We start from the raw sequence: 18419 nt of genomic DNA, 5'->3' as shown, positions 1-18419 counted from the left end.
TTGCAATCATACTTTCAGGAGCACCGTGGCTACCTGGCTTCTACTATGTTCCACAAGTACATATGTGTGCTATTCACAGCATTTATTTGCAGTCCAATCTCAATGAACAACTCCCAGTTTGTGGCATTGTGGAGGACAACAATGTGTTAAGATACATATCCATTTTGCAAGTGTCATCAGACCACCCACACTATTGATAACTAATCTCTAATGCTGGGTACGCACTACAGCTTTATCACCGGATTATTGTGCCAATCACACGATAAACGACTGTTAGGTACAATATTGTATTAGTGTGTACGCTCCCACTATAATCATTTACCATACCAAAGCACATCGTATCGTTTGATTTGACTTTATAAACCGACTAAAATCTCTTTTAACGATGGAACAATGTCGGGCAAATTCTGCAGTGTGTCTGCACTCACAACCAGCAGTGTAGGCAGATCTCTATGGAGTGTGCAGAGTCTTTTCAGCTGATGGTTATGACAGATGAAGAGGACAAATCTCAAGGTAAATCTTGTAAAATGTGTATAGTGTGTACACATGAATCCACATGCTGATCGGGACTTTCATTCGTTGGTAAAATCATTAAAGATATCGCATCGTGAGAAATAATCTGTGGTGTGTACCCAGCTTAACACTTCAAACTCTTTGTACGGTGAAGAGGAAAGTGAAATCTATACTCCGGACAGCAAATGATGAACGATACACCTACATGACCAGATAATGTACTATAGTGTAATGGTTTCCAAGAATCACATCACAGCCATCTTTGAACACCCAAGAATTAATGGTATGCTAGTTAACTTCAGTGACATCAAACCTTAAATAGATTTTTGATCCACATCTCCTGTTTTTTTCCCCATTTAGCCATGACATTTGAAACAACGTATGCAAATCTCCTACCTTCTACTCTAAATGACATGCTCACACTCTTCTGTAGCTGTAGCCCTGTGACTGTGCAAAGTAATCTCAGTATACGTAGATGGCACATTTGTAAACAATCATGTGAAAAGTACACATCATTAATGAGTACACAGCACACTGCTAGGACTTTGCCATGTTTATTTGGGAACTGAGAACTCTGTTAATAAATGCACCTTACAAATCAACACTAGTCTTCGTAACATTATATAGTGTCATGTATCCCCAACAAAACCTTGAAGCGTAAAACCCAATGGGCTTTGTCTTTAATAAAAGTGCCATTCTAAAAAATGCCTTCAGAGCACTGGGAATCGGCGGTTCTACGGAATCACCACATTGTAAATATACTCCTATAAGTCTTTTGGAATCAGTTGACTCTACCATACAAAAAGATATTTGAGATAAACTAAACCAATAGGTCCCTCACATCTATGAAGTTGTAGAAGAGAGTTTTTGCTTGAGCCAACGCTCCATAAAGATTGAAGTGTGATCGTATTCAAAGGAACTCTATGGGGCATATTCAATTGTTGGCATTACAGCCAAAAGTAACGCACTATTACCGTCATTACGGTAACAGTGCGCGTAAATACCGTTATTACGGTAATAGTGCACGTAAATACCGTTATTACGGTACTTTTCTTGTAGTTACCGTAATAACGGTAATAGTTTTTCCGCAGCGGAAAATGCAGAGAATTGAATATGCCCTACATCTGTGTTGCAATAAAGAGCCTTACTTAGAGTTAGAAGCAAAGCAAATAAAAGGAGCAAATTTGCTCCTGCACGAACCATGTTGCAATTCAAGGGGTGGAAATCTATTTACTTTTTTGCTTGCAGGGAATATACTTGCTGCTTTTGCATGTAGCACACAAATACTGGACAGCTTTATTTTTACACTGAAATTTAGAGTGGAACTAGGACTTGTCCACCCCTCCAACTCTACAGGGGCATATTCAATTGTCGGTGGGATCGCCCAAAATCCCGCGGTCCGAGCACGTTTACCGTTTTTACGGTAATTGTGCGCGGAAAAACCGTTAATACGGTAATTTACTCGCTGGATTTTAGCTCGCGGCTCCCTGAGCCGCGAGCTGAAATCCAGCTACAGATTACCGTATTATCTGTATTAGTTTTTCCGCGGCGGGATTTCCCGACAATTGCCCCTAAATCTGTCCACACACGGCCAAATCACTCACAAAGGCTATTATCCAGCCGTTGTACTAAACGGGGTGCCTGGGCACCACAAGGCTAGTGGCACTCTGTGTAAAGGAAGAGGAGATGCAGTAGCTATCCTAGTGGTTTGAAAGTGATGTATTCCTGCCATTGTAGCGCTGGTGACAGAATTACAGTGTAGCTACAGATGTTTCTCATTAACATGACAATAGAACAAAAATATATTATTTTTTTTAAAGACAACAGTATGGCTTTATCTAGCCATGACAGGTCAACCTAAATAAATATGCATCGAATGTCAAATAAAAGCATTTCTGTTTACTTAAAACTGACACCAGATCACAAGCTTCATTTCCGTAGATAAGCAACTAGTAATGGTAATCTGGCCCAGTGAACATGCCTTTTGTTTTTCTCTGACTGCCTCTTTCATAAGACTTTATACAGAATTCCATTTCAATCAATTTATAGGGTGTGTAGAGAATTCCTTGTGCCCTGGGTATGTAACACAAGTTCAACTCTGTAAACCACTTTGGACAAGACCTTAGATTGTTTTCTTTGCATGATAATCTGAGAGTACAATATGTACGTGTCATGGGACAGAGGTATAAACCATTGCATGGGTTTGAGAGCTAGGACAAAACATATTTCCATCTATTCTTAGCAAAATGTCATTTTATATTCTGGTTTTGCTAGAACTAGCGCACAACTACTTCCGTTTCTTTTCTTTTTTTTTTGCTTGTTGCACATTATTACTGTGGCTGATCCATGAAACCATAATGAGCTTTGTTAGATTCTAGCGCACACCTGAACATCTCATTCTCAAATTTTTCTACCTTTTCAAGTTAACCAACCCTGACTGCTTAGTCCTACACACCCCACACCCACAATGTTTATTTTTTTGCAAGCTGTCTATGAAATTCTGCCTAACTGTCATAGAAATAAAAAAAACGTGCATAGATCTCTAAAATAAGACTAAGGGCACAATTATCACTTAGAATAACCAAGACAAAGAGCAAACAAAGCAAAATATTTAGTCTACATTCCAAAGCTATTGGAGCAGTGAGCAAAGACTCAAATCTCATTATAGGTATGTTAAATAATCCTATTTAATTTTCTCTAAAAACACAATGTAAAGTGTAGAATTGTATGTTTTTGTTATTGGAATGAATATATATATATATATATATATATATATATATATATATATATATATATATACACAAGTTAACCCGTACATGATACTCATGCATTCTAGTCAAATCAAGCTACTTAAGGTGTTAAAAAGGTTCTTGTCATGCATTTGGGCATAGCCCAGGCCTCCTCAGGGGAAGAGCGTTACTTCCCGACGTAAGCGCCCTTTTTTAACGTGGTTTTGTCCACATGTCACCACCTCATCATTCTTCTCCATCACCTCATTCTTCATTTTCATCGCCACATCTATCCAGATGTCTATCCAGACACAGGGATCTCTCTCAGCGGTCCTGAGTATCACACTCCTCTCACTCTGTCACCCCCGGCAACCACCAACCACTCCCAACTGTCACTTTTCCTTCAAGAAATATATATATATTTTTTTTAAATCTTTATAAACACTTTTAACAATTAACAAATTAAATTAACAAATTAAAAACATCTTAGTATACCAAATTTCCGCCCTTTCTGAATTTTTTTTTCCACACACACTAAGAATTTAGTAGGTCAGTGTATAACTCCACCCAGCAGGTGGCGCTGCAGCTTGGTTTTATTTTTTCCACACACACACACACACACACACAGACAGACTAACACACGCCACTAAGCATTTATATTATAGATATATATATATATACATACACATATATATTTTTTTCTACATATATAGACATACAGAGGTCAACGAAGTGAAAATTTAGACGTGGAATGGGAAATGCCTTTCTCCCTTACATGGCAGAAGTACCAGCATGGCATACCACCACTTCGGCCACTATATACACATAGACGACCCTGTTGGATTAATTTGTTACACTGATTGGTTTCCATTATTCAGATTTCTGTATCTTCATAGTGCAGTTATTGTTGGCTCTTTTTTTTTAATGAAATCACCTATTAATCAACGTAAAACAACTTCAGCGCAGTAATGCTTAGTCCCATGTTCCATTCAAATAATTTCCGCAGACAAAACTAATCCAAAATTAGGTAGGAAATGTTTGTAGTGAGCACTAGACAGGGTTCCATAAATTAAAGAAATGTTTCTTTATCTGTCTTATTAAGTTAACATCAGGCTATTTTTCCCAATGAAAGATAAACAATCGAAATTGCTGTTTTTACCGTTTCCTAAAACTGATTTCAGCAAAGGGAACATAAGACAAAGTTTCTTATAATGACAGAAACTGAAAGACATTTCCATGCTAATGAGCCCAAGGACTACAGTAGTAGTGACGGGAGGAACGGACGTCCAGGATGTTATGAAGGCTTTGTTTCCTGATGTCTCTTCTATAAAATAAAGTTTGAGGAAATGAGTCAAATTCCTGAAATGTGCCATATGGGCAAATGGAAAAATAAGTGTCAAAAATAAGTGTGCCATCTGTGGTTTGTGGCCACTACTGTGTCTCTGTAAGAAACAATATTGCTTACAGTAAATGCAGTCATTGCCACTTACTCTACAAGGAACTAGAACGGTTACTGTAAAAGCTCAGGCAGAACCAGCCACACTTCTCTTATTCTACACATCAAGTGAGACAGTCTTTGCAACTGATATAGAACTAGAACTCTCATCATCCTCATATATCAGCAATGAAAGCACTGTCATTCTGCCGCTTAGCAGGATAATACCTGTAGAATGTTTCACGTTCCATTTACCTGTGTCTGTGTATATATTTTTGTTCATTTTTTGTTCTTTCTGTATCATGTTGTGTCATGGCTCAATGTTTTCTGTATGTCATGTACGGCGCTGCGGTCCCTTTGTGGTGCCTTATAAATTAAAGATAATAATAATAATAATATTGGAGAGAAGCTGTGCTCCAGCCGTCTACTAAACAGCGATCCCCTCATGGTAACAATGATTATTAAATGGAGCACTTGGGGCACCGTTTTTTCACCCGTAGAGTTTGTTGTAGAGAGGACATAAATGGAGCCAAAAGTCCTCGTACAAAGAAAACGTTTTTGACTTTTAGCTCAGCCACAGTCAAATTTTGTTGATGCCTTCAATATAGAGCTAAAATTGGCATAAGAAACTATAGATAATATTGTTACAACTAAACTAGTCTAGAACTAGTGTAACTTGCTTTTAAAACAAAATTCAACATACAGCATATAGTCCATACCAGTGGCGGAACTACTATTGTCGCAGCAGGTGCAGTGCACCGGAGCCCATGGAGATAATGGGGCCCGCTGCATGGCATATGCTGAGGGTCGGGGGCCCTGGTTTCTTCCTCCCTGCATCGGGGCCCACAACTCACTAGTTCCGCCTCTGGTCCATACATTGTATGCACCCGTCATTTGTTAAGCTGGCCACACACAGGCAACCAGCCCCTCAGCTTAAGTGGGCAAATCTCTGTCCAAAGCATCCTGATCTGCAGTCATATTACGTGGGTCAGAAAACTTGTGGACTTGTCTCATACAGGTTGTGATATTGTTGATTGTCCGACAGTGTTTTCTTCCAGTCCATGTTCAACACATTTAGGTTTCTGTTCTATACTTACAACTAATATCGTCACCGTGACTTACTAGACAACGGCCCAGTAGATGGATCTCTCTCGCTAAGTATTTTAATAAGTTTAGCATGTGAGAATAAGGGACCTACAGACCACACACATTGTTCTGTATGCAGCAAAAAAAACAAAAGCCATTCATAAACTGAAAAATCCATTACCCCCACAAATACTCATGCTAATAAACATATACCTACAATGTTATGGACTATGGATAAAATATATGTATCTTTTTATAAACTAAGATACTATTTCCCATTTTGCCCACTTCACAATTCTGGGGCACAGACTTGGCCGACGTGTAAACAGACATGGTCAGTGAAGGCATTTCTGATAACGAGGATATTTCAAGGATCAATTAACATTTACTGTCCACTTAACCCTCTTCATTGCAGACATGCTTAGTGGTTTCAGACTGAGGCCAACTCCCCTAAAGTCAAATTATCTCATTAAACCAAGGCTCAATTACTACTCATAACAGCATTCACAAAGCGAGCTCTACAAGTAACTGGTGGTGTACAATTAAAATTGCATCAGTTTTATGATCAAAAGCTTATTATTCTTACACTTAATTAAGGTTGTGATTCAAGAAATACCAAAAAGTAAAAGTAACCATTTATACCAGCACTACTTGTCATTACTAGTAAGTATAAATCAAGTCTCTTGTCTTGAATAGAAAACAGTAATCATGCAATCAACTACTATAGAAAACGGAGAGGGATATGTAAATAACCATCAAAAGGTGGTGAGCTGAAAGGAGAATGAGGAGAACTGTGTATTGTGTTATACTACTCATATTAAATGTGTGGAGCCACTCTGAGCCTAAAAAGGCTGCTAACAAAGAACAATAGCTTACACTCTGCCACAAAGCAAGCATATACAATGTGAAGTATCTTCAGTGTTACCTTGGTACGGGATCAATTTGTGATTTAAGTTGTGTAGCCCTTTAATATGTCAAGGCAACAATAAATATAAATCATTAACTCAAAAAATAAAATTTTTTGCAGTCCTTGTATATTTAAATATGTGTAGTTGCAGTTTGCTGATATATTTGTCTCAAAAGGGCAGTGAAAAACACGCATTATACCTCACAAACTGTTTTATAGCGGAAAAAAATCTACGCTCACGTGGTACAATTTTATTTGTTTTAAACTGTATTGGCTACATACCACAACAATTGGTATACACAGCTAAAATCTGATGCCTTTGAAAAAAAGAAAAGGTTGAATAATGCCCCTCTACCGAATATGTGGCATCATCTTTCAGCTGGAAAGTATAGGTGGCAAATGAAAGAATTTTCATCTTTGGTTTGGCTCAGTTCCGGAACAGCTGAATCACTGCAATTTGCCCATACATCCAGGCTTTCCCCAACAGATTGCTGTTCACATGTTCACTTGTTGACACCAGTACATACATTGTGCTTTCTTAGGAACCATTAATTAAATACCAATAACTTCCTGGCCCACTCATTAGGGACACTTTTGAACTGTTTAAGCAGGTTACCCCCCATGCAGTCCTTACTATGGAAGCCTTTGTTTACCTGCATTAGTGCAGCTTGCAGAGGACAGCGCTGTCAAATTTAAACTCCCACCTCAGTGTAGATGGCAGCTGATTGGACAGGAGCCACGTACAATCCACACAGCTGTCATACGCAATGCACTCCCCTGTGCCAGCTGTTTGCATGGGTAGGATAGGTTCAGTACGCTGCGTCTGACAGTGTTCTCTGTAAGTGGTCTAAAAAGGCAGAACTGAATAAAGCTTAGCAGATCTTACATACAATATCCAGCCAATTTGATAATGTAAAGTATTTAATAATAATCATTAAATGTACCTAACTGCTTTTATGAAGAGGCGATTGATAAATCAAGATTACCAACCAATATAAATAATGCAACTAAGACATTTTATTCCCAAACAAGCAAGAGTTCTGCCTGACTAAAGGCTGTGTTTATCCAAATTTTAATACTCTGCCATTGTGACTCTGCTACTGAATATTATAACATATTTTGGGCACAAGCTTTTGACATTGCAAATGAAGTCATAATTCTCAGTATAAAAATAAGTTGTGAAATTGACACCCAATTCCATTTACATTCTAGAACAAAAATTCTGTTTGTCCCGTATATTTTATACGGGACAAACTAGAATATTGATACATCCAATTTACTGGCCCAGACAACAAACTGAACTACTTTCTAATATACCACAACAATATCATACGTAGCTTCTGTAGACCGTGTCTTTAAACATTGATGTTATCAGCACCTTTCCTTGTAGTTGAGTCATTACTGGCTTCTCGTCATGTGGTTCCTGTTTATATTTACTACTTTTATTATGCGCACAAGAAAACAACCATGCAGTCTAATTAACGAGCAATGTGTGTGTTTAATGCCGTGTATGGAATCAATCAATTACCTGAATAAGTACAAGGTATGTGGAGTTTAGGTCTAGACAGTGAAAATGAGCACTGACTGCTTGTAAATTCCTATCCATATTTGCTTTCAGAAGATTGAAACATACAACCAGCAGTTACCAGCTATTTCCCTTTGATGCTCCCATTAGTAGGCCCTCTACATTGGTTTAAACTTGCATTTTTTGCCTTTATTAACCTGGGAAATGGTAGAACCCTGCCGAAAGTCCCTTGCTGTGGCAGACTCTCATTACATTAATCGCTAGACACGCATACAAGGCAATTTAACTCTTTCGTGCCAATGCTTTAGGAAGCAACTGCAACGACTGGTAAGATTGGGTTGGGAACTTTCGGGTCACAAGTCAGAAATACATCAGGGTTTATTTTGTGAACTAGTGCAAAATAACACACGTACTATACATAGCAATCAATTAGATGCTAGCTTTCATTGATTGGGGCAACACGGTGTGGAGTTTGTATGTTCTCCCCGTGTTTGCGTGGGTTTCCTCCGGGTGCTCCGGTTTCCTCCCACACTCCGATAAAAAACATACAAGTAGGTTAATTGGCTGCTATCAAAATTGACCCTAGTATCTCTCTGTCTGTCTGTGTGTGTATGTTAGGGAATTTAGACTGTAAGCTCCAATGGGGCAGGGACTGATGTGAGCGAGTTCTCTGTACAGCGCTGCGGAATCAGTGGTGCTATATAAATAAATGATGATGATGATTGAATTGACTGCACTAGGCTAATAAAAGCTGACACCTGATTGGTTGTGATAGGTTAGAGCACACCAATGCATAATGTTATTACATAAACTCGATTTTGTCTATCTTGTTTTAGCTGGAACCCCAATTATCAGTTTGCCATTGTCATTAAGACATTTTTTCTGGGACCCCAAAAGATGGTTTCCAATAAAATGTATTACTTATCCAATAATGTATTGCTTACATGAGAAGCAAGGGACGTTTAACAATAGAATCTGAGACCCCAACTGGAGACCAGACCCCCAGGTTGCACTCCTCTGGACTAGTGCTAGACATACACGGCAGTGATATCATACCTGATATCAGCAATTGTCACAATATCAGTGTGCGTTTCCCAATATAAATCCGAACAAAATCAATCAGATCATTATCAGGCATATTGGCATATGTGGTCGGAAGACCATTATAACCTTTATTTATATAGAGCCAGCATATCACACAGCTCTTTACAGAGAACTCATTCACAGCAGTCCCTATCCCAGTGGAGCTTACAGCCTAAATTCTCCAACACACAAAGACTTACATTAATCTACTAGAATATTTTTGGACCATGTGAGAAACCAGAACACCTGGAGGAAACACAAACACGGAGTGAACATACAAACACACAAAGATAGTGCTCTGGATGGAATTGAATCCATGGTAGCTGTGAGGTAGCACTGCTAATCACGGTGTCACTCAAGATAGCCACAGATCATCCCTATGAGCCTACGTGTGCGCAGGGATCTTATGACCACTTTTACAGGCCCCATTTGTGCCCCAAAAGTCATCAGACTGCCCGGCACAACGTGATGAACAGCTGGAACTCACTCAACGCAATACATGTTGACCTAACTAGACTTTGGTCCTGTCGTCCGGCACTTGTGCCGAGTGTCAGGATTGGTCCATGTGTGATCAGCATCAAAAAATGACTTCTTGTGTGTTATACAGCCTTGCGCACACACTCAGGAACGCTCTCCAGTTTTCCTTCTCTCCAGTCACATTAGCGTATTTAAATTCATGTGTGAACAAATTCTCATTTTAGATTTAAAATCATGTCTAGCGTGTCAACCATAGGAACATCCCAGTGTTGCCTCCTCTACCTGCCCATCATCCAGTGAAAACATTGATACCCACAAAAATTGCTATCACAACATGGAGAAAATGGCCTACGCACCATGCTGCTTATTTTCTGCTTTATAAATGCTTTATTGTTTACAGACCACTAAATCAAAGATTTCCATAAGTAATAACTATAAAACTATAAGAATAAAAGTATATATATATATATATATATATATATATATATATATATATATATATATTAATTTTGTTATATTCCCCTAAACTGCACCTCAAACTTGAAGACATGAGATTTTTTTTTACATTTTATTGGCATTTTATTTTCACAATGACAGGATACAGTCCTTTTCTTAAGTGCTCAATGGATGTGTATTGTAGTAGGTAATTCGCTAAACACAGTAGGAGCAATTTGTTGTCCCAGTGTCTCTTATCTCTGGTCTAGTAACCCTAACAACACAACTAAGGTACTCATTTTCCAACACCTTGCACAAAGGCATGTCTAAGATTTCAGTAAAGTTTTCATTAAGTTCCATGACAACATTTCAAAGGCACAAAACAGACATAGAAAGGTAAAAAATGTAAACTGCCCAATACTATTGTGCTCCAGCTATCATTCTGCTCAATTCAGGTTTGTTAAAGTCCAGGACAAACGTAATATTGTACACGGGCTTTATTTATCAATAAAACGTTAAACGTACACCTTAATGTTTGAGCTTAAGCAACACAGTCAATGGATCAACTGGAGCCAGTGTTTAAAGTACTCAGCTGGTCAATGAATGCTGAAACCATCAGATCACCGAGTCTGACAGTTTAGTCTTTACAACACAATCTCTGGCAAAGTCATCACACAACTGAATTAAAATGATTTCACTGGCACAAGATGCGAGGTCGTTATAAAATGCAAATGAGAAAAGTACAATTGCCCCTGGCATCGGTGTAATCTACTCTCAAATGCACTCCCCTGCTGGGTCACCAACATCGCTTTATTCTAGTATAATAACAGCAGCTATTATTGAAAGTATCACAATGCTATGTGTGTGTGTCTGTGTGTTAGAAAATTTAGACTGTAAGCTCCAATGGGGCAGGGACTGATGTGAAGGAGTTCTCTGTACAGCGCTGCGGAATTAGTGGCGCTATATAAATAAATGGTGATGATGATGATGAATGCTACTGACTGCAAATGCCGGTCCAGACTCCAGATTTAAATATCCAGTTTCAAGTTTAACATATTACTTAAGACTAAGCACTGCATCTGATATTCTATAACACCCTAGGGGGCCCGTCAGCTGTTGTTGGAACTACAAGTCCCAGCCTTCTGGGATCTGTAGTTCCCTGACGCCAGCACCACGGTTTGGCTGAGTGTAATATGTAACAAGTCACTACAAAACCTGGGAGTACGTTAATTATTACATGCAGGAACAAACAAATAGTTCTCAGTCTAGGTAGGGTGATCGATGCATGGGTTTTAACCCTTTGCATGCCAGAAGACAACTCCTACATAAACAACACTGTGCAAGCCCAGCAAGATAACAGGAATGTTACAGGAATTGCATCTGTAGTTTGCAGAATTTTGGCAACAGTGTTTAGAGCCTGACATGTCTTTCAAATACACGTGTCCCGATGTTTCTAAAAGTTTGATACCAGCAGAGATGCAAAGCAAAACAGCTCAGACAGAAAATATATATTGAAAGCAGCAGCGCATCAAACCCTAAAGCATCAATAACACTTGTTATGGATGGCAGCCTACAAAGATTGCAAAACCTGCTGAGTCCATTACAGAACCCAGCTTGAAACTAATATACAGCACATGGAGCAACGTTAGATTCCTCTTCCAACCGTGTAAACATCTCCAAAAGCTCATGATGCCTGCATTAAATATTTCATCCAAACAATATTAAAAAAAAAAAAAAGGCAGATCCCAGGCTGACCTGTGTGATAGGTGACAAGGAGCATCAAGCAGAGACAATCCCAGCCCATGGTGAATGCACTGGAGGGTTGGCTGCCTTACAGCACCCCTGACAGTGATACAACTCTCTTCTCTTCACTTGTCCCCAAGCAGCAGTTCTTACAACTGATCTCCTCAAACTGAGCAGACAACAAGGTATAGGTTGGGGAAAGTATTACAGCCCCGCCCCTTCTCCCTGCCTGACCACTCCCACTTCCCCTCCCACTTACACATGCTGTTCAGAGCTCAGTGCCTGTTAATGACCCTTTGTATGATATACTGCAATCCAGTCCTATTGTTGTCATTTAATATACCATGTTTACTACTCAGGATCACTGTCCCTCAGCTCATATATCCGTATACACATCAACACCAGTATTTAGACTGCATTATCTCACATTTCATTCTTCTGCACCTCTCCCTTACTCCACCCTCACTAGTCAGATCATTCATTTTAACACTGCGTCCCAATTGACAGCACCAGTCCTGGCTTGGTAGTTGGAGTTTTTTGTAGTTTTATTTTTTTGGGGGTTTGGTAATTGTGTTCCAGAAGACATTCCCCAAAAATCAAAAAAATAAAGTCAACCTGCTTGTATCAATTCTGTCCGCATCATAAACAATGGAAATGTAACCTTCTTTTCCCCATAGTATGCATAATGACTTTACTAAACTATACTTCTTTAAATATGATCGTATTAATGCATTGCTAAGCATACATGTAATGTTATGACACATCTGTACATAAACCATAATGCGAATATATATATATATGTGTGTGTGTGTGAGTGTGTGTGTGTGTGTGCTATATATATATATATATATATATATATATATATATATATATATATATATATGAAAATAGAAAAATACATTACAATAATAATATGCCCTGCCCAAAATATACATATATATATATATATATATATATATATATATATATATATGTGTGTGTGTATATTTTGGGCAGGGCATATTATTGTAATGTATTTTTCTATTTTCAGAAATATATGAAAATAGAAAAATACATTCATATATATATTCAACTTTTATTTTCTTCATAGTACTCTCACTCCTGCATACAAGTTTTCCCTCTGATTTGAATTGTTTCCCTCCTTTAACTTTCTTCTGCTCAATTACTTGTCCACAGATCTTTGGTACTAGTCTAGATATTATCTCATGGCCCCTGAGGGGGGCGTCACTCCATCTGGAATTGCCGCTCTCTAGGCTGCATTTACCTCTGCTGAGCGCTGGGTGACTTCTTGCTGTGTCTGGAGAGAGGGATCTGTTACAGAGAAATACAGACTCACCTTGGGTGATGGTTCTTCCTATTGTGTTTACATAGCCTTCCTCCCAAAGCAAACACAGCAGTTAGATTACATATCAATTGTCATGCTTGTAGTTTACGTCAAACTTCAAAACACATTACAATAAACCACTCAGCTCAACGTGTCTGCAGAGAAAAGGGGAAAATACTGTTTTTGTCCTATATGGCAGACCTTATGATAAGTCAGCAGCATTATGAACCGAACATTTTTTTTTTTTTTTATGAAATTAAATATTATAACAATCACATACTAAAATATAATCATGTGTCTTGCATTGTAAAGCTGAAATACATAATGCTCTAAATATTGTTGCTAACCCTTTACTTTCCGAAGCTGTAAACCAATCACTCACTACTTGGTCAGTAAGAAAGTCTCATTATGTCAGGGGTGCAACTGCAAATATATATACATATATATATATATATATATATATATATATATATATATATATATATATATATATATATATATATATATATATGTATATATAACCAGTGCTTTTTTTGTAAAAAAAAAAGGTGCCGGAACTCACGTCTTATTAATCTTTTATGAAAAAAAATAAAAAAATATATATATATATATATATATATATATATATATATATATATATATACATAAATTTACTCCCTTCCTTGCCCCTCACACACTTGACAATTGTAAAATAAAAATAATAACTCCTACCTCCTCCTGGTTGGCTGGCAAGGCTGCAGTCCAGATGACTGATGGAGTAAACACAGGATATCTAGAGGGGAGGCCCCATATGTTAATTTAATAAAACAAACATAACAACTGGACATCCCTCACCTGTTACACACTGACATGTCCCCTGCTGCGGCTGCCTACCAACTTTTCTCACATATGGCCGCTAGCTATTCTCACCCCTATTCTGCACCCTGGTTTTTTTGTGGCCCTCTCTTTCCACCTACCTCCTTTTTCTGTAGCCCTCTTTCTGCTCCCCTTCTTTATTCTGTAGCCCTCTTTTTGCTCCCCCTTTATTCTGTAGCCCTCTTTTTGCTCCCCCTTTATTCTGTAGCCCTCTTTCTGCTCCCCCTTTATTCTGTAGCCCTCTTTCTGCTCCCCCTTTATTCTGTAGCCCTCTTTCTGCTCCCCCTTTATTCTGTAGCCCTCTTTCTGCTCCCCCTTTATTCTGTAGCCTTCTTTCTGCTCCCCCTTTATTCTGTAGCCTTCTTTCTGCTCCCCCTCTATTCTGTAGCCTTCTTTCTGCTCCCCCCCCTATTCTGTAGCCCTCTTTCTGCTCCCCCTCTATTCTGTAGCCTTCTTTCTGCTCGCCCTTTGTTTTTCTGTAGCCCTCTTCTACTTTCGCCCCTTCCCGCTTTCTGTAGTCAGTATTACTTACCTTCTTTGCATACTTCTTTTCACTCTTCTTAGTTCGATCGCTGCTCCTCCTGCTGCCCTGCTTCCGGCCGACGGAAGCAGGACACACACACACACACACACACACACACACAGATGCGGTGCTGCACTGTAGCAGCACCGCAGAGAAAAAAAAAAAGTTAAAAAAAAGTTTTAAAAAAAAGGTGCCGGAACGCCGTTCCCAGCGTTCAATGGGAAAAAAAGCACTGTATATATATATATATATATATGTGTGTGTATATGTACTTGTGTATAAATATATATATATATATATATATATATATATATATATATATATATATATGTGTGTATATATATATATATATGTATATATATATATATATATATATATATATATATATATGTATATATATATATATCTATCTATATATACTTATATGTGTGTATATGTACATGTGTATAAATATATATGTATATATATATGTATATATATGTATATATATGTATGTATATATATATATATATATTGATATATATATATATATATACATATATATATACATATATATATATATATATATATATATATATATATATATAAAGCAGATCTAAATTTCTGCCATCCCTTGCTCTGTATATCTACTTGAATCTTTGTATATAGATAGATGGATATAGATATATAGATATATATGTATATACATATATCAAAGTTTACATTTCTGTGTCATCTAATACACTCTCTTAATTCGTAACAGTCCTCACAGCGTCCTATCTGTGAACATTAAATGCATGGTAATAATTCAGCCCTGTTTGAGCCCATTATTAAATGTTCTTTACTTGTAAATACATAGTTATTAATATATAAAATAACATTTAAAGAGTGTCCATTTTATTGGTTATGCTGATAATATGCAGAATGCTAGTATAGTAAAGTCTAATCTGCAGAACACTGCACTGTTCCAACTGCACCTCAACAGTGTGAAAATCAAGAAATATATGGCTATATGGCAAATGTCTAACAGGAGCTTGTTCCCCTTTACTTGAGCTGCTAATAATAACATTATTATAGAAATACATAGAAAATGCTTATTAATATTATTATTATTATTATTATTATTATTATTATTATTATTATTATTATTATTATTATTTTTACTTTTGCACACATAAATATGTAAAGAATTGTGCAATAATTGTGTCATATATGAAAAGTACAGCCAGGAAAACATATTACAAACATTTTACTTGTCCAATAACTTACATTTACTAGAAGGCATTCTGTAGCTCCAAATATTACAAGAAATTAATTAAAAATATCATTACGTTTACTTACATCCATCTCTGCATCAAACCTCTAAGTAATCACATAACACGTTTATTCCTCTGGATAGGTCATATGGCAAATTGGAGATGGTAACCTTTATATTGCTTCAGGGGTATTAAAATGCCACTCAAAAATACATATCGAATTACCATTTTTTTTTAAAAGGTGAACTCATTAAAACTCTATTACTTGTATTGACATAAACTCTATTTTCAGCCAGGTAATTTATGCAAAGGGCAAAAACAGCTTACACAGTACAAAATTGTCTCTATTTATTTGCATTTCCAGAATTTAATTTTTAGTCTGTGTTTTATTTTGTCAAAATTCATATCCCTAATATCCCTTCATTCTTTCCCACAATCATTATTTACAGGATAAATCCACCTTAAATGTATTTTTTAGCTAGCACTCCCATCTAATAGAACTGTGCGGGTCACATGCCAGGATCCTCCGCTGTTCAGGGTAACTCATGCCTCTCACCGTCCCTAAGCTTCTTCTCTCTTGTGTTGTGAACTAGAAGAAGGGGAGGAGCCAAGCCAAGCTTCTAACACTATTGCCATGGCTCTGTCATTTAGTAATGGTGCAAAGTTGGCTTCATACGCTGCAATATTGGCAATTAGCCCGATATCAGAGTGTCTATAGTCTCAAAAACCACCATGATACCAGATAATGATCCGAGGGCAAAAGATCTGGGGGGGAAAGCTTTGGGAGATGGCTGCTATTGTCTGCAATCATCCTGCAACCGCAGGGCGCAATGAAGCCAGAAGTGAAGAGATGTGAACAGTGTATGGCCATTTTTAGAAACTAACACATTTTGGTTTAAGTTTAAACTATTCCCGATTGTTAAACAAAGGAACAATTAACAATTTTTGCTCTGGTACGAGTGAGTTAGCCCCTACAGTCATGCTAGTTAAGAGGAGGAATTGGTTCGGTAAAATATACATTTATTGTGAAATTATCCTTTAGCTGCCTAGATCACCTTTTAACTGCCAACATACAAAGTATATGTTAATAGTTGATGAAGTAATAGAGGAATGTCAAGTCTCCTCTACTTTTCAGGAGTGAAAAGAATTTAACCCTCTGTCTCTTGCACTCAATAAGTGCACCTCCAATCTCCTGGAATTATTGAGACTGGGAGGCAGTCAGTCAATTTTTTCTAGCACCAATACAGAGCGAGTACAAAGCAGAACAGCTTAAGTCGCTCTGCACGTCCTCTCTACTGATGTCTTATGCAGTGTCTGGATTGTCAAATGTTTTGTCATATCAGCCAGATACATCATCTGACTCTCTAATGGGTGAATCTATCTGGATGCAGCTTATATAGTGGACTCTTGCAGCCAGAAGTGCCCAGTGTACAAGTTTCAGGCAGTTATTTACTAACTGAAGCGCCACACTATGTCTGTATACTAGTTGTTAGATAACCCCTAAAAACAATCACAAGGTCTTAATATCATGTATGCAGGACTGTATTTGGAGTTGACACTGCCCTGGGCTTTGTGAGTGATTATCCCCTAAATTAGTAATTTAGTAACACTAACCAACCCACAGTAATTAGTCAGGTAGAGCTAGAAGAAAACTGAGATGCAGAGTAGGATTGGGTCCTCTGCTGTCACTTGAACAATACAAGTCACCTGCATGTTAGTGTGGTTATGTATCGTTAGGTGTGTCCGGCAGAGGGTAGTAACAGGAGAAACAGGCAGAACATGATTTTGGTTGTAGCAATTTTACTTTGAATATCTTGGGCCTCATTTAGAGTCGGACGCAATGTGCGTTTAAGACGCGGAGGAGTGGGAGTGTGCCGCAGCAGTAGAGTTGCTTTACTGTAAAGTATTTCATTTTTAGTACTATGCCTGGGCTGGATAACATTGGCCTACTCTATCGGGTTTCTTGAAACCTGTTTCCCCCCCCCCCCCCCCCCCCTTGCTTTCCCTAGTTCAGTTTTCGTGTTAGTGCTTTGTAACTAGCTGAAAGAAAATTGGAAATGCATATTAAACAGGGACGCACGCAGGATTTTTAAGAGGGGGTTTCACCCCCGAAAAAAATAGAGAGAGCTGCTGCACATTTCGGCGGCACTGTATCGTAGAGCAGTCGCGGCGCTGTCAAAGAAGTGTCCGCGGCGGGGATGTATTGTACAATACAGCACCGCCGCGGACGCTTCTTTGACAGCGCCGCGGCTGCTGTACAGTACAGTGCCGCTGCGTAGGGACACTGTTTAGCCCCTGTTCTTCGCGGAGGGGAGGGATTTCTGGAGAACCAGAACCCCCCCCCCCTGCGTGCATCCCTGTTAAGATAATAAGCAAAGGGGATGTGAGGATTGTTGCAACAGCTACCTATGTTTTCAAGCTTCTAAAGTTCTAAATTTAAGAATCAGGTTCACAGAAGAAATTACTTAACTATCATCTAGGTTATACATATCACTAACAACATCTTATTGCCCACCCTAAAAAGTTATCTGAAATCTAATTGGCAAATT

The 18419-nt window shown here is 38.1% G+C and overlaps 1 protein-coding gene across 2 annotated transcripts in view; it reads right to left on the bottom strand.

Moving 5' to 3' along the window:
* The window catches only part of KIT (KIT proto-oncogene, receptor tyrosine kinase), a 52281-nt gene extending 38956 nt beyond the window's left edge, over nucleotides 1-13325 (bottom strand). The window contains exon 1 of one of the 2 annotated variants that reach the window (XM_075195742.1): nucleotides 13270-13325. Coding sequence is in view for 1 of the 2 variants with exons in the window: in XM_075195733.1 (XP_075051834.1) it covers nucleotides 11946-11994 (49 nt within the window). In the remaining variant the exon portion in view is untranslated. Of the gene's footprint in view, nucleotides 1-11945; nucleotides 12091-13269 lie in introns of those variants that run through there. The other variant, XM_075195733.1, reaches the window with a different exon arrangement.
* Nucleotides 13326-18419: the final 5094 nt, after the last annotated feature.

This window comes from Mixophyes fleayi, chromosome 1 (genome assembly GCF_038048845.1).
Source record: "Mixophyes fleayi isolate aMixFle1 chromosome 1, aMixFle1.hap1, whole genome shotgun sequence".
NCBI lineage: Eukaryota > Metazoa > Chordata > Amphibia > Anura > Limnodynastidae > Mixophyes > Mixophyes fleayi.
The sequence above is the reverse complement of the archived record's forward strand: the minus strand, read 5'-3'. Positions and strand labels throughout refer to the sequence as shown.